Source organism: Acanthochromis polyacanthus, chromosome 19, assembly GCF_021347895.1.
Source record: "Acanthochromis polyacanthus isolate Apoly-LR-REF ecotype Palm Island chromosome 19, KAUST_Apoly_ChrSc, whole genome shotgun sequence".
Classification (NCBI taxonomy): Eukaryota; Metazoa; Chordata; class Actinopteri; family Pomacentridae; genus Acanthochromis; species Acanthochromis polyacanthus.
The window spans coordinates 15,178,355-15,199,364 of record NC_067131.1 but is presented as its reverse complement, the minus strand read 5'-3'; the positions used below and the strand labels follow the sequence as shown (position 1 = coordinate 15,199,364).

General features: G+C 39.9%; 1 protein-coding gene across 7 annotated transcripts; it reads left to right on the top strand.

The window, feature by feature from the left end:
- Positions 1–26: 26 nt before the first annotated feature.
- gnptg (N-acetylglucosamine-1-phosphate transferase subunit gamma) lies at positions 27–20,280 on the top strand. 7 transcript variants are annotated; one of them, XR_007937797.1, is made up of 15 exons: positions 27–186; positions 314–368; positions 457–524; positions 692–746; positions 1,352–1,435; positions 1,531–1,624; positions 1,913–2,027; positions 2,113–2,195; positions 5,273–5,401; positions 5,810–5,891; positions 7,974–8,088; positions 9,801–9,940; positions 14,445–14,598; positions 17,322–18,509; positions 18,980–19,114. XR_007937797.1 is itself a non-coding variant. In XM_051939001.1 (14 exons), exons 1-14 carry the CDS (start codon positions 120–122, stop codon positions 19,074–19,076), a joined length of 1,338 nt encoding a protein of 445 aa, XP_051794961.1. In that variant the 5' UTR covers positions 27–119; the 3' UTR covers positions 19,077–20,280. The 7 variants fall into 7 exon arrangements, 6 of the variants coding, with proteins under 6 accessions (XP_051794961.1, XP_051794962.1, XP_051794964.1 ...); XM_051939001.1 differs by lacking the exon at positions 17,322–18,509 and having other exon boundaries at positions 18,980–20,280; XM_051939002.1 differs by having other exon boundaries at positions 17,322–19,102.
- The last annotated feature ends 730 nt before the right edge of the window (positions 20,281–21,010 follow it).

The following is a 21,010-nucleotide window of genomic DNA, read 5'->3' as shown; positions in this document are numbered from 1 at the left end:
TATTGCGCATACTCAGAGTTTATTTTGATCACGTGATTTGTCATCTGACGAAGACGAGCAAAGCAGGAAAAGTAGCTTCAAAACTAAGCCGTAAGAAAATAGTACCTCAAAAATCTACCATGTATTGTTTATGTAAGGGAACATTTCGTTTAGTACGGCTGTGGATAGTCTATGTGTCTGTTTTAAGTAAGTACTTACACACTATAGTATGTATTTAGTATTACTCACAGAAATAATAGACATAACCAGCTGCGCCACATTGTGCTGTGCTGCTGTTTGTTATTGAATGGATGTCAACTTATTTTTAATACAGTTAATCATGGATTCGCCGGTAAAATGAAGATAGTCGAAGAGCCCAACACATTTGGGTACGTTAACCTAAAAACATATGCGCTGAATTGTTAACTGTGCGTACATCACTGCCCACCTGACTGTTTTTTGTTTGTTTGTTTTTAGGTTAAACAATCCTTTTTTGTCTCAGGGAAGCAGACTTCAGCCTAAAGTCTCACCATCACCAGTATCTGGTAAAACAGTCCGACAACTTTTAAGGCTCAAATTTATTTAAACATGTGTCTGAACATTATAAAGGTATAGAGATTGAAAAGTTGATGCTGACTGAAAGTTCTTAAGGCTTTGTGTTGATCAATCAACCACTAAATAAATGTTATATTAACAATAATGTCCTCTTAAGGCCCAGAGCATCTTCATCGGCTTGCTGGAAAGTGCTTCAGTCTCACAGAATCAACGTATGTATTTAGCATCACACACATTATCATGTGAGCATTATGTTTATGTTCACAGTGGTGGAAAATAACTAAATACATTAATTTTAATACTGTATTTGAATACAACACTGAGCACCTGAATTTTACCCAAGTATGTTCATTTTAAGTTTATTAGTACAATATACAATCAACAAATAAATTATGATGTTATATTAGATTAAGATAAAGCATTATAGATTCCAAAGGGGAAACCCACAAGATATAAAGCAGATAAACTACATAAAGTAGTTAATCACCTTTACCAATTCATGAACATATAATGAACAAATCTATGCATCAGTAGTTATAATCCAAAAATATACATTATACTGAAATATGCCATACTGCTTTAGGAGTATTACCGTTTAAAGCTTTAACGATAGTTTGATGCCAACCCTTTTGTACTTTTTACTTCAAATGCATGACTTTTTTCTTGTTATAGAGTATTTCTACACTGTGGTATTGCTACTTTTACTTAAGCACAAGATCAGAGCACTTCTACTTCTGTACTTTCTACTTTACAGTCTTTCTACAGTGCTGATTGTTGGATTATTGGCTGTAAACACAACATGTTTGTCACTTTGCAGGTATAAATATGAATTCTGTCCATTTCACAACATCACTCAACATGAACAGTCATTTAGGTGGAATGCCTACAGTGGGATACTGGGGTAAGAAGCTGCAGAAAACGTAAACATTTCATTGGAATGCTTTTGTTGTAACTATGCTATAAGTACATGAATGGACTTTTGTGTGTTCCTTAAAGGATCTGGCAGGAGTGGGAAATGGCAAACAACACTTTCACAGGCATGTGGATGAGAGACGGAGATACTTGTGGAACCAGAAACAGAGAAACAAAGGTGTTAAACACATTCTTTTAGTCATTTTGCAGAATCTAGGAGTTCATATAAGTTTCTTTCCAATGTCTTACTCCCTCTTAAATAGAACACCTGTTAAATAACGCTAATGGATGAATGAAACCCATCACAGTTAGGTTAACTCCTTTAAATTGTAGAGCCACCTCCTACAAACACAGTTTAGTGAAAAGACTAATGTCAAATGAATACATCAATTTAATATCACGATTAAATTAGTAGTACAACAAATAAAACTTGTTGTGTAAATTGTGTCTTGTCATGGTTCTGCAGGTGATTCTGGTCTGCAGCGCAAGCAGCAAGCTCTCTCAAGTCTCAGAGCCCAGTACCTGTGTGTACTCACTCACCTTTGAGACTCCACTTGTTTGCCACCCACACTCCCTGTTAGGTAAGACCAAAGAAACTACTCTCACTCGGACAGGGTATGACAGTGGTGATTGGGATTATTTACCATTTTTGATGTTCTGTTTAAGTGTATCCGACCCTGAGCGAGAACCTACAAAGGGAATGGGATGAAGCAGAGCAGGCTCGCTATGAGGGTCTTATTACTGAGCAGGTGAGAAGCAGTTTGGTAGTTTGAGCGATAACACAGCAGACCTTGCTTGATCTAGTGATAGATCCAGTTCAGTAAGCCTTATTTCCAATCAATAAAATTTGCCTGATGAATCGCTAAATGTCAATATGTTTGCAAGACCTGTGATTGGAGAGGCTGCTATCTGCTGATAAGTGCTGTTGTTAGGTCCACTGAAACTTTATTTTTAAACTAGTTGTAGACATTTATTTACACACGTGGACAAAATTGTTGGTACCCCTCAGTTAAAGAAGGAAAAACCCACAATTCTCACTGAAATCACTTGAAACTCACAAAAGTAACAATAAATAAAAATTTATTGAAAATTAAATAATCAAAAACAGCCATCACTTTTGAATTGTTGATTAACATAATTATTTAAAAAAACAAACTAATGAAACAGGCCTGGACAAAAATGATGGTACCTCTATAAAAGATTGAAAACTATTTGACCAGAGTGACATGATTAACTCAGGTGTGTCATTTAATTGACATGACAGGTGTTTCCAAACTCATAATCAGTCAGTCTGCCTATTTAAAGGGAGACAAGTAGTCACCCTGCTGTTTGGTGAAAAGGTGTGTACCACACTGAACATGGACAACAGAAAGCGAAGGAGAGAATTGTCCCAGGACATCCGAAAAAAAATGATAGACAAACATCTTAAAGGTAAAGGCTATAAGACCATCTCTAAACAGCTTGAAGTTCCTGTGACAACAGTGGCTCATATTATTCAGAAGTTCAAGACCCACGGGACAGTAGCCAACCTCCCTGGACGTGGCCGCAAGAGGAAAATTGATGACAAATTGAAGAGATGGATCGTTGGAATTGTATCCAAAGAGCCCAGAGCAACCTCCAAAGAAATTAAAGGTGAACTCCAAGGCCAAGGTACATCGGTGTCAGATCGCACCATTCGTCGTTGTTTGAGCCAAAGTGGACTTCATGGGAGACGACCAAGGAGGACACCACTGCTGAAAAAAACTCATAAAAAAGCCAGACTGGAATTTGCAAAAATGCATGTTGACAAGCCACAAAGCTTCTGGGAGAATGTCCTTTGGACAGATGAGACCAAACTGGAGCTTTTTGGTAAGGCACATCAACTCTATGTTCATAGACTCAAAAAGCAAGCATACGAAGAAAAGAACACTGTCCCTACGGTGAAACATGGAGGAGGCTCAGTAATGTTTTGGGGCTGCTTTGCTGCATCTGGCACAGGGTGTCTTGAAAGTGTGCAAGGTACGATGAAATCTGAAGACTATCAAGGCATTCTGGAGAGAAATGTGCTGCCTAGTGTCAGAAAGCTTGGTCTCAGTCGCAGCTCATGGGTCTTCCAACAGGACAACGATCCAAAACACACAGCCAAAAACACCCAAGAATGGCTGAGAGAAAAGCGTTGGACTATTCTAAAGTGGCCTTCTATGAGCCCAGATCTGAATCCCATTGAACATATGTGGAAGGAGCTGAAACATGCCATTTGGAGAAGACACCCATCAAACCTGAGACAACTGGAGCTGTTTGCTCATGAGGAGTGGGCCAAAATACCTGTTGACAGCTGCAGAATGCTCATTGACAAATACAGAAATCGTTAATTGCAGTGATTGCCTCAAAAGGTTGTGCAACAAAATATTAAGTTATGGGTACCATCATTTTTGTCCAGCCCTATTTCATTAGTTTGTTTTTTTAAATAATTATGTTAATCAACAATTCAAAAGTGATGGCTGATTTTGATGATTTAATTTTCAATAAATTTTTATTTATTGTTACTTTTGTGAGTTTCAAGTGATTTCAGTGAGAATTGTGGGTTTTTCCTTCTTTAACTGAGGGGTACCAACAATTTTGTCCACGTGTGTAGTTGATGCATTTTTATTTCAAATAAGTGTTCTGCAAACAGATCTGCTAAAGCAAACGCAGACAGTGCAGATGACAGCAGTGTTCTGTTATGTTGAACATTTTTATTGCGATTGTTGTATTCTATCAACATCGACAACAACATGGCAATGGCATTACGTATCAGCTATCTTGCTCTCTAAATATCTTCATTGGGCCACTTGCAAGATGACGAAATGTACATGCACACTTCTGTTAAATGCTTAGTGTAATTCAATCAGAGACACGTATTCCTTGTTCTGTTTGCACTGATTACAGTCAGGCCCATAAGTATTTTTCATGAAATGATAAGGATTAATTTCATGACAAATCCATTGCGGCTGTGCACAGAGACAAAAATACAGAGATGATATCACTGTTAAAATACTTAAAGATCCAACGTTATTAGACATGTGTAAACTTACACTACCAGTCAAAAGTTTGGACACAGCTTTTCATTTAATGGTTTTTCTATATTTCCAAGACTATTTCCATTGTAGATTTTCACTGAAGGCATCAAAACTATGAATGAACACATATGGAACTAGACCAGCCCTCAGTAGATGGCAGAACCACACCCAGATATCTGAATGGACATACACACATACATACTTACCCAGCCAGCCAGATAACAAAGCGAATGCAGTAGCCCCGCTGATGTGTACGTCAGGCGTGGTTAACTAGACCAGCCCACAGTAGATGGCAGAACCACGCCCAGATATCTGACCTTGACCTTGATCTGCTGACCTCTAACTCCACAACTGAGCAGGGGACCTTAGACCAATCTTCAGTGCCAAGTTTGATTATCTTGACTTCAGCACTTGCAGAGATATCTGAACGGACATACACACATACATACTTACCCAGCCAGCCAGATACCGAAGCGAATGCAGTAACCCTGCTGACGTACACGTCAGGCGTGGTTAAATATGTAGTAAACAATAAAGTGTGAAAGAAGTTAAATTATGTCTTAGAATTTTAGATTCCTCAAAATAGCCACCCTTTGCTTTGATCACTGCTTTGCACACTCTTGGCCTTCTCTCAATGAGCTTCATGAGGTAGTCATCTTAAATGGTTTTGCAATGCTCTTGAAGGAGTTTACAGGCTTAGCTACACTCTCAGCTTTTAGCCCTTTTTTTTAAGGTATTGTTTTTAGGAATTTATCAAAAGGATCTTGCTCACTGTGTGTTTGCTGCAGGGATACAACAATCTCTTGAGGGATATTTTTGAGGATGCTGGGCTCCTGAAAAGCCATAAAGTGAAAGTCACTCCACCAGAGACTTCAGCAGATTCAGAAAGACACAACTCTTTACAGAAATGTACCGAGGTATGTAAACTATTTACCAAAAATGAACCATCTTAATAATAGACCAGAAATGGAGCTTTACAGTATTAGGCTTTAACATGTGACAGCAACTTGAGTGGCCTTTTATTGTGGGTAGTCTTAAGGCACACCTGTGCACTAATCATAGTGTCTAATCAGCATCTTGATATGGCACACCTGTGAGGTGGGATGGATTATCTCAGCAAAGGAGAAGTGCTCACTGTCACAGATGTAGACAGATTTGTGAACAATATTTGAGAGAAATGGTGATATTGTGTATGTGGAAAAAGTTTTAGATCTTTGAGTTCATCTCATAAAAAATGGGAGAAAAAAATAAAAGTGTTGTGTTTATATTTTTGTTGAGTGTATATACATTCTCTATCATATCTTCTCTATCATATTTGTCTATAGGACTATCAAAAACAGAGGAAGGAAATCGAGAGACTGCGTGCTCTCCTTACTCAACACAATATTCCTTTTGATTCAAAGCCAAGTAAGTGAACTGAACAAGGCTGTCTGCACTGTTTTAAGTCCTTTTTTCTTAATATTGATGTGATTCTTTTATGTGTGTGTCAGATGAAGCAAAACCTACAGTGAGTGTGACAGTTAAGGACCAACACTTGAGAGGAGACAACGGCCTCATTGACCTGCAGTGAAAACCATCTGGACCAAGTTACAATCTCCGTTTATGAGCTACCTGACTGGACTTGAAGACTTTAATGACCAATCTGAGAAACACAGACACGAACTTGCTTTCACTGAGACTGGAGAGACTACAGCTTAAATTCAACAAAGAAAAAAATGACATCGGTTTTGGATCACACAAACTTGTCAGACTTTGTAGACTTTTTTTAAAAGGAGTTGTAATGCCCAGCAGCTCTCCAAGACTTTTACCACAAAGCAGTATGTTGTCATATGTTCAAATTCTGTGTGCATGCAAAATCCTGAGAAATAAAAAATGTTAATAAAAAATGTTTTTGGAAACAAAAAGTTAAAAGCAGTCGTGTCCCAACTTTCAAGTCTTTGGCAAGTTTATATTCTTTGCAGAACAAAACAGAAACCCTAAAAAGTGTTTCAGATGCAGATTTAAACCACAATTTCTTGCATTCCCACTGGTTTAAGTGGTGAAAACTGGATGCCTTGTTCTAGGGCATCTACATGGGCATGCAGGGTTGGATTAGATTACTTTAAAATGTAGTCAATTCTTAAATAGAAACTACCAATTATAAAACAAAAATTAAAGCTGCAAGCAGCGATGGACGGGTCCTCGCAACTTGAAACTCGCCTGATGTCGGCGTTCTGACAAACCGTTGAGTCACGATCACGTGGTGAAGCCGTTCTGAGTTGGTGCTGTCGCTCCACGGTGCCTTCAAGTCAGCTGCAGCGTCAGAGTCGGGAGCTACGCTGCAAAAATATAGATTAGAAGCAGTTTGCAAGAGTAAAACAGTTCCAAGAATATCTCAAAAACCCAAAGAGGTGTTAAGCAGCACCAGTCTGGTACCAATAGTACAATATGATAAAATACTTTGGTTCATGACAACTGTTTAGTTCAATGTGTTTAGTTCTTATGTCTTTAATATTGAAGCATTCTTAACCCTCGTGTCGTCCTGCGGGTCAAATTGACCCTTTTTAAAGTTTAAGAATGTGGGAAAAAAAAGATATATTTTCACAGTAAAACTTCTGATGTCCACATTTTCAACATTTTTGGGAAATCTTTGAACATTTTTTTAGTGGAAAACAAGAAATGTTAAAAATGTTTCTTTAAGAACATTCAGAAAAAAATCTACCAAAATCCAGCAAATTTTGCTGGATTTTGGTAGATTTTTTTTTCTGAATGCTCTCAAAGAAAATATTGAAAGTTTTACTCATATATATATATGTAATCACTTTAGATATTTTTAGGATTTTTTTGGAAGATTTTTACTCATTTTTTGAAAATATTTACAAGAATTTTCTCGCCAAATTTGGATGATTTTTTTTAAAAAAAAAAAATAAAACTGTTAGGGAAACTTTTCCAAATTATTGGAGTTTTCTTGATGAAGGTTTTGCAAATTTTCAGAAATTTGGGGAATTTTTTTGCAGAATTTTTTGATTTTTTTCAAACAAGGAAACAATATTTTTGGTGCCCGTAAATGAGGACAACAGGAGGGTTAAAGTGATATCTCACTGTGGTGTACTCACTTCTCTTGTATGCTGTAAATAGTAGATTTTTTAAAAACATTTCCTGCAGCATTCTAACCCCAACAGAAAACGCAAAAATAGCAAGTTGCTAACTGAGATGGATTACCTGGACTAATGAAATAGAAAGAATTGAGTTCAGCATTTCCTTTGAAAGAAAGAAATCCACCATTAAGAGGTTACCAACGTTAACCTAATTACTTGGGCTAAAACATTCGAACCATCAGTACAAAATGATCCTTTGAGTGTTTTTTAATCTCATTCGGGGATGCAGTATAATTGATTAAACTGCGGTTTTTCAGAAAGCTGCATAATAGTTGTTTGGTTTCTGTGCAAAAGTAGCTCAACACCTGAACTGAACCCAGTCTGACATTGGGCTGCTCTTCCTGTCTGTTAGGGTCCATCTCCTCCTGCGACGCCTTCCTCAACGTCTTTCAGACCAAAGGGCTGAGAGGCGAGGTCATCTGTTCCTGTGCCAGCTCCCCCGAGGCCCTGACGGTGGCCATCAGGAGGTACACAACTCACCCACAAACACACAGTCGCACACTCTCAGCACTGCTTTATATGCACTGATTATGCAAATATGTGCACACACAGAAATGAGTGCAAATATGCAAACAGCCTCTTACACACCTATGCAAACACATCCACTGGGGGCACATACTGTAAATACGTGATCCCATACATACAAAGTCACACAAAGAAGTCCAGGTTGCTTCCCTTTAGAGCACACAGACTGCCTGAAAGCTGCAGTATTTTGTAGATTTAGTGGTTTGTCAGAATTTAATGTTTATGCAGGTAGCTCCAGCCATTATGTCTTCCTTTCAGCAAGAAACTAGTTTATTAACACAATTAATGTTTAAAAAGAAAGGCAGCTTGAAATGCAAGTGAAACAGAGATGGCACAGAGACATCAGCTTCACTGGATCTTTAAATTTTATGGCAAACTTACACTGCAACAACTGATATACAGATAGTGATACACATGTATACTGACAACAACCCCAGCACATCTTTAACCTGACATTTACCTTTAAAGTTTGCCTGTATAAATCAGAATTCATTGTTTCATTAATGATGTGTAGCTGTCCTGTTCTACAGCCATGGCCATAAGTTTGGACACAGCATGACTTACTATGTCTGTTTTGATGTCTATTACAGAACATAACTAATATTTTTTAACAGCACCAGTTTAATTAGTCAACAAATCAACAAGGGATATAATATTATCAATAAATTCCAACAATTGGAACAACTTTGTTCCCAAAACATAATATTAGAAGAAAATACCAAAAAAATGCAGTACTTTCACAACCGAATTTGGTAAGAATAACAAAATGACACCAAACTCTTTTGATGTTTTTTTTAAATATGAAACTTAATATAGTTCTCAGGAGTTGTGTACTGTATTGTAAGTGACAATTTTGTGGTATTTTCTAAGATTCACAAGCGTCATGGTACTTGTGTCCAAACTTATGGCCATGGCTGTAGAACAAACATTAACATATTTTCACACACACAAGTCCCAAAACTAAAAAAAAAAAACTCACCTCCAGATAAATGTTTCCAGTAACCTTTTGTCAGTCCTGTACGTGAGCTTGGAGGAATTTTAGTCCATTCCTCTGTACTGGTCAGCTCTAATTCTGGGATGTTTCTGAATTTCCTCACAAGAGAACTGCGCAATTCATGTCTTTCAACAAGAATTTTGTTGGATTACAGTCAGGATTTTGACTTGTTCTTTACAAAGCATTAACTTTATTCTTCTTGAACCTGACATTTTTCTTTAGAATTCTAAATCCACCCTATCCCAGATTAAAACAGCCCTAACCCATGATACTGCCACCACTATGCAATGTCATTTTGTCTTACTGTGCTCTCTGAACTCTTTAGAGATGGTTTTGTAACTTTCTTTATTTGTGCCATGATCTATTTCCACAAATGTGTTGTGTTGATCAGAATATTATAGATCCCTGTTGTTCAGCATAGTGGTGGCAGCATCATGATGTGAAGCATGGTGGTGGTGGCATCATGATGTGAAGCATTGTGGTGGCAGCATCATGATGAGAGGATGCTTCTCGGCAGCAGGTCCTGGAAAGCTTGCAAAAGTAGAGGGTTTGTAGAAGCCTGTTTCACTTTGACATGAAAGAGGAAACAGTACTTTTGAGGACCTGTATGTGTCTACGACTCGTCCTATTTACGATATTTTTGTTGTGTTTTGTGTTCAGGCCGGTGGAGGACAGCAGTCAGCCTCCGGGTCGAGGCGTCTTGTCCATGCAGGATCTGAGCTATGGAGTCGTCAGGGTCGGCACCGAGGAGCGTCTGTCGGTGTTGACAGTTCAGGACGTGGGAACCGTCACACCAGGAGGTACGTCCATGTGTTTGTGATGTACGCTAAAACTTCAGCTGCTGCAGCAGTTCAGTGTTAGATTTATAGCTCCAGACTCATGAGTAGACTACTTAGATGGTGTGTCAGTAATGTTTATGTGTTAAGAAGAATTCTGGTATATTTCAACTTGGTATGTTTCCCATTAATGTGGCGGTTCTGGCTTCAGGCGTTATGCTAACTTTGCACTCTTCACCTCCGTTGCAATTAGAGAAACTGAGCTTAGTGGATGGCAATTAGCCTGAGCTCCCTGCAGCTTTCCAGAGAAATCTAATATTTACATGAATCATTTCAAACATCATTATTTAGCTGACTGCCCACAATTTTTCTGTTCTGGTTTACCCTTGCCACCATTGCTGTGTCATTTTTGGCTACAGTAGTTAGCTGTTTATTGGAGAAAAACATCTAAAATGCTACTGAGCACTTCCTGCTCAACAGCAAACAGCAGACAGGCATACAAACTAGTGACCACAGTGGAGCATTCAGCAACTTGAGATCCAGACATTTTCTCCAGGAGTTGGTTGAGACCAAAAACAGAGCTACAAATAGTGAAACTGTACACAAAAAACACTCAAATCAGTGATAATCATCATGTTGTTGCTTAACTGTTGGATGTGGAAGTAAGTAGGGCTGAAGTCAATCTAAGAAAATGTTGGTCAATTGAAATCGCCGAATGATCGGTCATGATTATATATAATTAAAAATCCAAACTGAGTTTTATTTCTTGCTCAGTAAGTGTTGAAAAAGTCAGATCTGGCAGTCCATTTTCAGCTGGGGAAGTTCAAAGTTGTGAAAATGCGGGGGTGCTGATATGTTGTTTGTTCCTCTGCCAAGGAATACTTCATCAGAGTTAAGTGACAATCGACGTATGTTTGTCCGTCTGTCTGTCCGTTTGTTAGCAACATTACTCAAAAACAGTTTAACGGATTTCACTGCGAGATAGCGGCATGGCGTCACTGTTACCACGACAAAAGTGAACACTACATCAGCTGCCTGCTGACGCTCACATGATTGCACTCCTACTACAAATCATCCACTACGGACTTATCGGGACTTATCCGTCAGAATTTGTATGACTGAGCAGCCTTGGTGGAGTACTGTGCTCTCTAAGGGTTTTTCTTGTTCCTCCTGTCGCCAGAAACAACAAATTAATCCTGGAACGCTGTTGATTGAGAGCTTTATAAGAATACAGGTACTTGCCCACAGAATCTGTCAATTTCACGCATCCCATTCATTATCGATGTGAAATGTACAGCGAATACACGTCCGGTGCCTCGCGAAAATTTCGTCAAACATCTACACTAGCCATTGTTGAACTAAAACAAGGACAGAAAATGGATCCATTTTTCTTGCTTGTTAACGCACCGCATCTGAAAATTGATCGCTTTGTGGGCGGTCACTAGGGGGCTACTAGGTGGTCACTAGTAAGATGTATCGGACCAACATGGCGGCTCGGTCGCAAACTTTCTCTTTTATTATGAAAACAGTTCAGTGAAAAGTACTTCTGAAAACATCTGAGGCTAGAAATAAGCTGTGCAGTAGCTGAATCTGTCCTCGTTTTAGTTCAACGACGGCTAGTTTGGCCGTTTGACGAAAGTTTCGCGATGCGCTAGACCTTCGTTCATCGCACTGAATTTGCATAAAATAGAATTCAAGTCTTCTTTATGTAAATGAGCTCCAGGGAAGGCACCAGATCACAGGTTGAAACACAACCTCACACAGACAATGAAGGGGATGTGGGGACTTGACAGATCTTCTGGACATGTACCTTCAGAATAAGGTCGGATGAGGACGTATCGACCAATTAGTCGACCTGAAAACCTGTTTGTAACACGTTCATATCAACTGAAGTGTGATCTAAAGTGAGAATAACATTTCTATTAAGTTTAGAGCATGTGGTGTAGTATAAGTACTCTCTGCTTCTATACAGGCGTCAGTATAGAAGTTTCATACTCTGCATGGCGAAAAATCCATTAAGTCCATTAAATTGTAAAATTAGTTTTAAGGGTGCGTAAATGCGCAGCCTCTCCGTTTCCATCAATATCCAATTTTTTAGGAGCAGTTTCTCCTCATGACTGAGTGAGTTTAGTACGTTCTGCGTTATCAAAAGCTGTGAACGCCTGAAAGAAAAAAAAAAGAAGGCAGCGGCTTCAGTGCAGCCTCAATCCATTCTAATCACCAGAGTTTTAGTCTCTGGGGGGAAACTGTTAGTTTAACAAGGTAATGCAGAACATAAAAAGGCTTTCAGGATGCAATACGTCTGCTGCTCAGGTCTAAATGAAGGATCCATGAACAGCACTGACGCTGTTTCTTTGTCTCTTTTTACAGCAGATGGATTGAACCTGTTTTTAATGAGCAATGATTACTTTCATTATGGATTAGTCCTCGATTGGATTCAGGTCTGGACTTTGACTTGGCCATTCTAACACTTGGATACGTTTATTTGTGAACCATTCCATTGTAGATTTGGCTTTATGTTTTGGATCATTGTCCTGTTGGAAGATAAATCTCCGTCCCAGTCTCAGGTCTTTTGCAGACTCCAACAGGTTTTCTTCCAGAATGGTCCTGTATTTGGCTCCATTCATCTTCCCATCAATTTTAACCATCTTCCCTGTCCCTGCTGAAGAAAAGCAGGCGCAAACCATGAGGCTGCCACCACCATGTTTGACAGTGGGGATGGTGTGTTCAGGGTGATGAGCTGTGTTGCTTTTACGCCAAACATATCGTTTTGCATTGTGGCCAAAAAGTTCGATTTTGGTTTCATCTGACCAGAGCACCTTCTTCCACATGTTTGGTGTGTCTCCCAGGTGGCTTGTGGCAAACTTCAAACGAGACTTTTTATGGATATCTTTGAGAAATGACTTTCTTCTTGCCACTCTTCCATAAAGGCCAGATTTGTGCAGTGTACGACTGATTGTTGTCCTATGGACAGACTCTCCCACCTCAGCTGTAGATCTCTGCAGTTCATCCAGAGTGATCATGGGCCTGTTGGCTGCATCTCTGATCAGTCTTCTCCCTGTTCGAGGTGAAAGTTTAGAGGGACGGCCGGGTCTTGGTAGATTTGCAGTGGTCTGATACTCCTTCCATTTCAATATGATTGCTTGCACAGTGCTCCTTGAGATGTTTAAAGCTTGGGAAATCTTTTTGTATCCAAATCCGGCTTTAAACTTCTCCACAACAGTATCTCGGACCTGCCTGGTGTGTTCCTTGGTCTTCATGATGCTCTCTGCACTTTAAACAGAACCCTGAGACTATCACAGAGCAAGTGCATTTATACGGAGACTTGATTACACACAGGTGGATTCTATTTATCATCATCAGTCATTTAGGACAACATTGGATCATTCAGAGATCCTCACTGAACTTCTGGAGTGAGTTTGCTGCACTGAAAGTAAAGGGGCCGAATAATATTGCACACCCCACTTTTCAGTTTTTTATTTGTTAAAAAAGTATAAAATATCCAATAAATTTCATTCCACTTCACGATTGTGTCCCAATTGTTGTTGATTCTTGACAAAAAATTAAAATTTTATATCTTTATGTTTGAAGCCTGAAATGTGGCGAAAGGTTGAAAAGTTCAAGGGGGACGAATACTTTCACAAGGCACTGTATATATATATATATATATATATATATATGAATAAATATAAGCACACCAAATGGATCTGTTATGAAAACAAATAACTTGATTTTCACCAGAGGGGTCTTTAAGCGTATTGCATTTGGGTGTATTCATCTAGGTGGAGTCTACATATAGACTCAGTTTCCTTCCTGTGTGTTTGTAACCGGTTTGTGACCTTCCTCTGATGCTGCACTCAGAAGTAGCAGCTGTTCTTTCTAATCTAAATCTTTGCTTGTTTGTGACACAGAGGGGATGTGACCGCAGAACTATACACAGTGGAACATATGAACAGTTTGTTATGTGAAAGTGCCAGTTAGATTATAGCCACAGCTTATTTGAAATTAACATTGTTTATGAAGTAGATAAGCACAAATCTGGAAGTATGAAAGAGGAAGTACTGGTTTAGATGCTTTTGTCACAAACGAGTTATAAAAGAAAACCTGTTTATCATGATAAAACCTTGAGTGGATAAGAAAAGCTGCTCACATCAGTGACTTCACCGATCATGGGCCTGGACACGCACAAACATGTCTGGACTACAAACATTCCTGAGACTTTTAACTCCAGAAGTGTCTTAGCTTTCTGCTTTACCTTAAGAACTCTCATAACTCTCCATAATGGTAAAAAGTCAACACTGACTTCTGAATTCGTACAAAGTGGAGCTTTAAAGAGAAATGACAATCAGCTACAATAACAGAGTTTAATTAAAACATGAGAGCAACACTGGTGAATTAAACAAATAAGAACCATCCCTAATTATGCTATACAAAACAACTGTTTAGTACAAGCCTGTGATCAGGGCTATAATTCAGTCTTTTGATCCACAAACAGTCTCTTTGCGGCTGATTTCGTGTTCTCCCGCAGTAGTTGGAGGTCAAGAAAACAGCTGGATAACTTCTTTGGCTCTGTGCGCCCTCTGCTGGACAGCTACATCATCTGGGGCTTGTCCCGACTCCTCCACCAGGGATAAGGCCTTCTGCACTGTCGTGTCCTTTGCACCTCCACGAAGTCCCTCCAGGTACTGAAGTAGCACAGAGAACTTCTCATCTGGAATCTGGGAAGAAGTAGAAACTTCTTTTATCTTGTTTTTTTGTCTAGTAGTTTACAAATTATAGTTGTTTTTTGCTGAAGGATGAGACAGAGGTGAAACCAGATCTTAATATTAAGACTTGTCTATGCATTGTTGCAGAAACTGCAGTGTGATTGCTGCTCCTGTCCTTTGTCTGTTGCTTGCAGGTAAACAACTGAAGTGAAGTAACTGGCTTTAAACTACCAACAATCAGGCAGCTTTGTGTCTTGACACAGTGAATTCCTACAATGTATCCTTAGTTGAAAGGAGATCCAATCATACCAAAGACCTTATAGGAAATCCTCACCACTCGGAACCCAATTGGTAACACTTCTGAACAGTTATATGGGCTAACAAGACCAAATTCCTATCTAAATGAATGGGCAGAGAGCCATTACTGCAGTTTCTATGGTCACTATGTCATAAAAACTGCATGTATAGAATCATGAGTCAAATCTGATAAAATGTGTTTTCAAAGCTCAATGGCTTTGCCCCAAAATAAGATTTAAAAAGCAATTTTCCTTCATAGGTTATACTTGTACCATGCACATGCAGTTTCACAACACTGTGCTTGCATCAACTGGCTGAATGCTTCCTGGTTAAACTGTGATAAAGTTGACGATTTGCTTTTGGGGTTAAGGTCAGGACGTATCGTGCAACCACCCTCTTTGGCATTATGAAAGTCTCCCACGGATCTGTCACATCTGCATTTTAACGTGTCTGACTGCAGGAAATGGAGTCTTTGAGCTGTTTGTTGGTGGGCATGAAGGTATCTCTACTGCTTTATCTGTCTATCAAAATGATTGCCAGTCAATATAATGTATCGGAAAGTGATACAAACACAATTGTGTCTGTGTGTGTGAGGACTCAGCCAGAAGGCAGAAACTAAAATTAACTGCGGAATGATTCAGCAAAACTGGACTAAAAGAGAATTTCCTTTCAACTCTGTGGAAATCAATGTGTGTCTTGTAGGTAGTGTGGAAACAGTCAGTAGCAGCTGTGCGAGAGAAATGCTTGTCATGTATGTGTCAAGAGCACAGAGACCAGAGATGCTGCACATTAGTAAATAACCATCAGCCATGTGTGGTTTAGGTAGATACGGTTACCATGGTGATGGTACCTGCAATATTCATACTCATTGGCTCCTGTCACCTCCCTAACTCTGGGAATTGAGTACAAAATTGAACTTCGACTACCAATTTTTACCAGCGAGTTAAAGAGTCCATGTAATGCACATTTACAACTTTAGATTTCTGTTTCTGTTTGCATGCTTTTATTTTTACATTTGTAGACCTGTTACATCCACAAAAAGCCATTACACACCGAAGGAAAGGGAAAAATCCCAAAAGCATAATGTGAGCTCTTACAGAGGAAAAAAAAAGTCTGACTTCTGCTTTTCTCTAAACATCCAGGTCTCAGTTTGTTTTGCACTCTGTAGGGTAGTGGGAAAGTACTCTTGCTACTCAGATGTTTGTAGAAAAATACAAACCGAGTCATATTGTGGGAAATTTGAAGGCAAATTTTACTGCTTGGTAAAAAAAAAAGCCTGTAGATTGAAAACTGTGAGTGTAGCAGCACATTAAATGTATAATTTTCTGAATAATTATTCACTTTCACCTACTTAGTTGGGCAGATGAACTGCTCATTTTGGTACCTCAGCGGGGTTTCAAAAGGCAGGTTCAAAAGGTTTTAAAAGGCAGCACAGATGTGAGCATCTCCTTTCAATCCTCTGGAGACAGTTCTAACATACTGGTTGTACAAAGATGACACAATTGTGTAAAATTCTGAAATGAACTTTTTGCGAACTAGCACAACTTTCCTTATGCATTTCATTTCATTTATCAAAGCAGATGAGAGAACAAGCACGACTCTCTAACCACAGCTGGACTGTCTGGACAGTCACATGTAGCTCTGAGGTCAGCAGCTCCGGCACTTTAAGCCTCAGCTGAAAAACCCCGCATCATGGAGCGAGAACACAGGGGTAATTTTACCTTTTCAGAGTCGAACATGTGCTGCAGTAACCACGTCTGCCTGGTCTTCTGGAACTTCCACACTGAATGGTTTTCAGCCCAGCTGCAAAGACAAAATACAGTGTGGGTTGTGTGTGCAGGCTGTGGTTAACTTTTGAAAACCAAACACTCAACATTTCTGAAACTTACAATACTTTTGCAGTAATGTTCCAGTAAGTCATCCACTTATATACATACAAGGGACAGGACAAAATAAAAGAAACATTTTGAAGAGGTACCTCCAGTGACCTAGTGGTGAAAAGGTCAAAATCAAAGCAGCAGACTTTTAGTAAGTCTTGACTTTTAGTAAGCACAAGGTGCGATCAAAAAACTTGACGACTGTGCCGATAAAAATCTAAATTTGGTCACCATCCCTATCACAGTAGTTCTGTTGTAGACTGCTGTCAAAGCTCCTGCAATGCTAGTAATTATCTGTGGAAGTCAAGTAGAGCAACCTTTGGCTCCTACACTTCCCATAATGCAATGCAGTAGCACTTTGGAGATACTCGGGCTCTAAGAAGTGACAGGCAGGAGGTCATCACGTTGCTTTTCTTACCACATGAGGTAATCCAAGGCCTGCTGAGATGCACTTGGTCCTGATGTTTCAGTGTTCTGGGATGTTTTTCCCTCTTCTTTAAGCCTCTTCTTCTCTTCTTTTTTCAGAATCTTCTTCATCTTCCTCTCCAAAACCCGTTTCTCTTCCGGACTCAAGTCCTCCTCTCCCTCATGTGTTTCCTTAGGCTGACCAGGTGGATCTGAAATCTGTCACAGCAAAACAAAATAAAGCCACACGGGAGTTACATACGTGAACAAAAATTGCTCTGTAGACATCCTGAAGCAACTCAAACTGACTGTGGCACAAGCCTTAACCTTAATATTTAACCTAGTCAGGTAAATTGGTATTATATACAATACAGTAGGGTCATAACTATAAAATGCAGTCAAGTAAGCTTGTATAGTAAATGATATTCTAGGTTCAGAATCTTAATATTTTAATGAGTTACTTAAATTTGTAATGTTAATCTTATCTCTTTATTGAAAATAAACCATCATCTGAGTGTGCAATGTAGAAGACAGTGACTTGACTTCATTTTGCAAGTTAACACCATTTTTTTTGTATTTTTCTGATGTTTTTGATGTGTGATTTCTACTAAACACAAAACAAACGTGGCATTTTGTTGTGCCACTGCACTGCAGGTTTGAAACATCCTGCTGCTCTGCGGCTCAGAAGGATAGTTCCTGTATTTACAGTTTTATGAGGTCACCATCACACGCATTTATTCTGAACTGCAAACAAAGCACTCACTCTTACCCACAGCATGAGCATGCACCGATTAAAAATAACCGCCTGTTGAAGTGAGCTTTTATAATAAGTCATTGTTCACTTGCTTTTTGGGTGCAATTTGGGTGAAATTTGTCATTTATCAGCACAATAATTGATGCTTTGTAAAGAACTCATTAAAACGTGCCTCGAGGAGAACTGCTGAAAAAAAAATTAAAGCTGTTTCCTTGATGGAAACTGTAACCACAGCTCAACTTAAAGACCGTCTTCACTCTCAGGCAGTCAGGGGAAGTTAAACAAGGGACACAGTATGCTCTCTGATTTAATGGACCTCAGTCACGGTGATGAAAAAAAAAAAAAGAGAGCGAGGGGAGGAAAAGATTTTGATCACATGGCCACGAAGTCATTCTGAAAGTATGCTGCTAGGGTATTGCCCACAGAAATATAAAAATCGTTCAGAGTGAGCAGCTGTGTCCATGCGACGAGCATCATTTTCAGAGCTTTGAGTCAATCGGCAGCGTCGGGCTGGTGGATATAAAACAGACGAGAGGGTGACGAAAGCAAAAATGGTAAGTGGAAACATGTGTGAGCAGGCAATTCCTCAAAGGGGAACAGACAAAGGCTTGCCACCAGAGACGTGGTCATAGAAAAGATTTTAGAAAGAACAAATTTTATCAGCTCTTTGTATATTTTTAGAGACCTAAAACAATGACCTCTAGTTCAGCTGAAATTTTAGCTCAACTTTTGAGTTATTTTGGGAACCAACTGCATGTTGTAATGGTATGTTCCTGTGGAAAGTCCATATAGTTATTCATAGGCTGAGCAACAGTAAACACTGATTAAAATGTCTTCCAAACAGCTGATAAATGACAAACAAGGTCAGTTTGAACGGCATCTTTCTGGTTTGTTTTGTGCAGTAATGGAACAGCTCATTTACTGAGCCAACATAATCTGAATGTAGCTGACTAGTTTGTTTTCATCCTCCAAATAAGAGGAAATGCTTGACGAGAAGTTGGTGTTTTTTGCGTTTCATTTCCAGTCGAATCACACCACGGACGTGTCCCCCACCCAAGGGAGCACCATGCCTTCTTTTTCCGTCACCTCTACCATCATCAAGGGCAACTCCACCTCAGTAAACTCCTCATCCTCTGTGCTAGACGAGATGGCAGCCAATGACATCAAGTCCAGAGCAAACTACGTCTACAGCTTCTTTGCCGCCCTGGGCTTCTTGGCAGGCTGCTTCCTGCTCTTCAGCTTCGTCCAGACCTACAGGGCCCACCGGCGGCTGGCGTGGCTCGACTGCCTCCTCTGGGTCTTCTGTGGCTTCCAGCTGCTGCTTCTGCTCCTCTCTCTACACACTGCGGCCTACAGACCCAAGTACCTGAACATCAGAGCTCTGGGTTGTGCTGCTCTCTCCTTCACCATCAACACGGTGTCTCTGTGCAGTCTGCTGGTCTTGGTGCTCATGGCCTACGTCCTCACCCTTGATCCGCCGTCCCACTCCCTGCTGAGGAGGCCGGGGGTCTGTGCGACTCTAGTAATCCTGACTTCTGCACTGATCTCTCTGGTGCTGGCTGGGGTTCGTGGACCTGGTGATGGTCTACATGTTGTGACTGACTGTTTTATGGATCCTACCAGTGCCGGGGTTTCATACGCAGCTGCCAGACTGTGCATGGCTTTTCTGTTTCCCTACATCCTCCAATTGGGACTTCTAATAAGTGGCTGCGTCCGGCAGTGGAAGTCTAAAGGACGTTTCCTCTCCGGCTCTGAGGAGGGTCCCATGTTCCTGACAGTCAGCGTGGTTATGTTTATCTGCCTGTTGTTCTACAGCGTGTCGCTGCTAAGAGGAGCTCAGCTTGAAAGTGAGAAGATGCTAAGTTATCACGAGCAAGCGTTTCTGAGCATAGCCGAGTTTGTGCTGTTCTCAGGGAGCAGCATTAGCCTGCTGCTCGTCCTCTTCATGCACAGGCTGTGTCGAGAGAGCCTCCACGGTGTTATGAGGCAGCTGAGGGACTGCTGTCGAAGTCCTGGACGCACACAGCCCAACAGAAACATCATCGCTCCACACATCGAGATCACAGACACTCTGCAGGACATAGAGTCATAGAGGACAAAAACTCTCATATGCACGAAGACAGAGCTCTTTTGGTGCATCAAACTGAAGACTGTGGAGTGCTCTCATATTAGAGATATGGTTAAGTGATGTTTTAAAATGCCTTTTCTGTTGTTGACTATGCTAATGTTGTTACAGACATGCATTTTCTTTTCTTTTGCAGAAAGTTTTAAATAGTTTTTTATACATCTGCAATAAATAAATGCTGGTAACATGTGGCCACAGTATTTATTGTTACTTTTCATTTGTATCTCGAGTTGTTGTGAACCAGAAGAACTGACATTGGGTACTAGGTAAGAATTTGTATCTATTAGACTTGTTCATGGAAACTCATACTGTCTGCATCAACTTGATTAGCACAATAGCCCATTTAGACAAAAAGCCTGGAAAAACCTCCACAGCTCCCAAAATGCCACATAGGAAACATTTAGTCAAGGAAAATAAAAGTCAGACTCCCAGTTTAGGGTGACAGTTTATAACCTTTAAGTAATTATTTCTTAAAAGCTGTGAAAGAAGCAGAAAACTGTACCTGTGAGCCTTCCAACAAATTAGTGGGCACCAGTTCTAGGAATTACTGACCTGCATGGATAATATATTGCATCAGTGCCACCACAGAGTGGCACAAAACCAAAGACCAGCAGGAAATGAATGCAGGAGCGTTGGTTGCACAAGATGTAGGTGTTCTGTCAAAAAGTCAGACTCTCACTCAGTAACATCACAGCAGCAAGAGTCAAAAAATGCCTGAAACCAAAGCAAAAAGCCACATAAACTGCTACATAGTGTCTTTCAGGGACCTGAAGGAAGGACAGATGACGAGAAATAATCTGTGTCTTTCGTTTCATCTTGTTTTGTGTAAATATGTTAGTGCGTCTTTGCTAAAAGTCGCCTGACTCCCATATTTACACATTTGAACTTTATACAATTCCGACCGTGTCCACCTGCTTCAGAGAAAAAGGT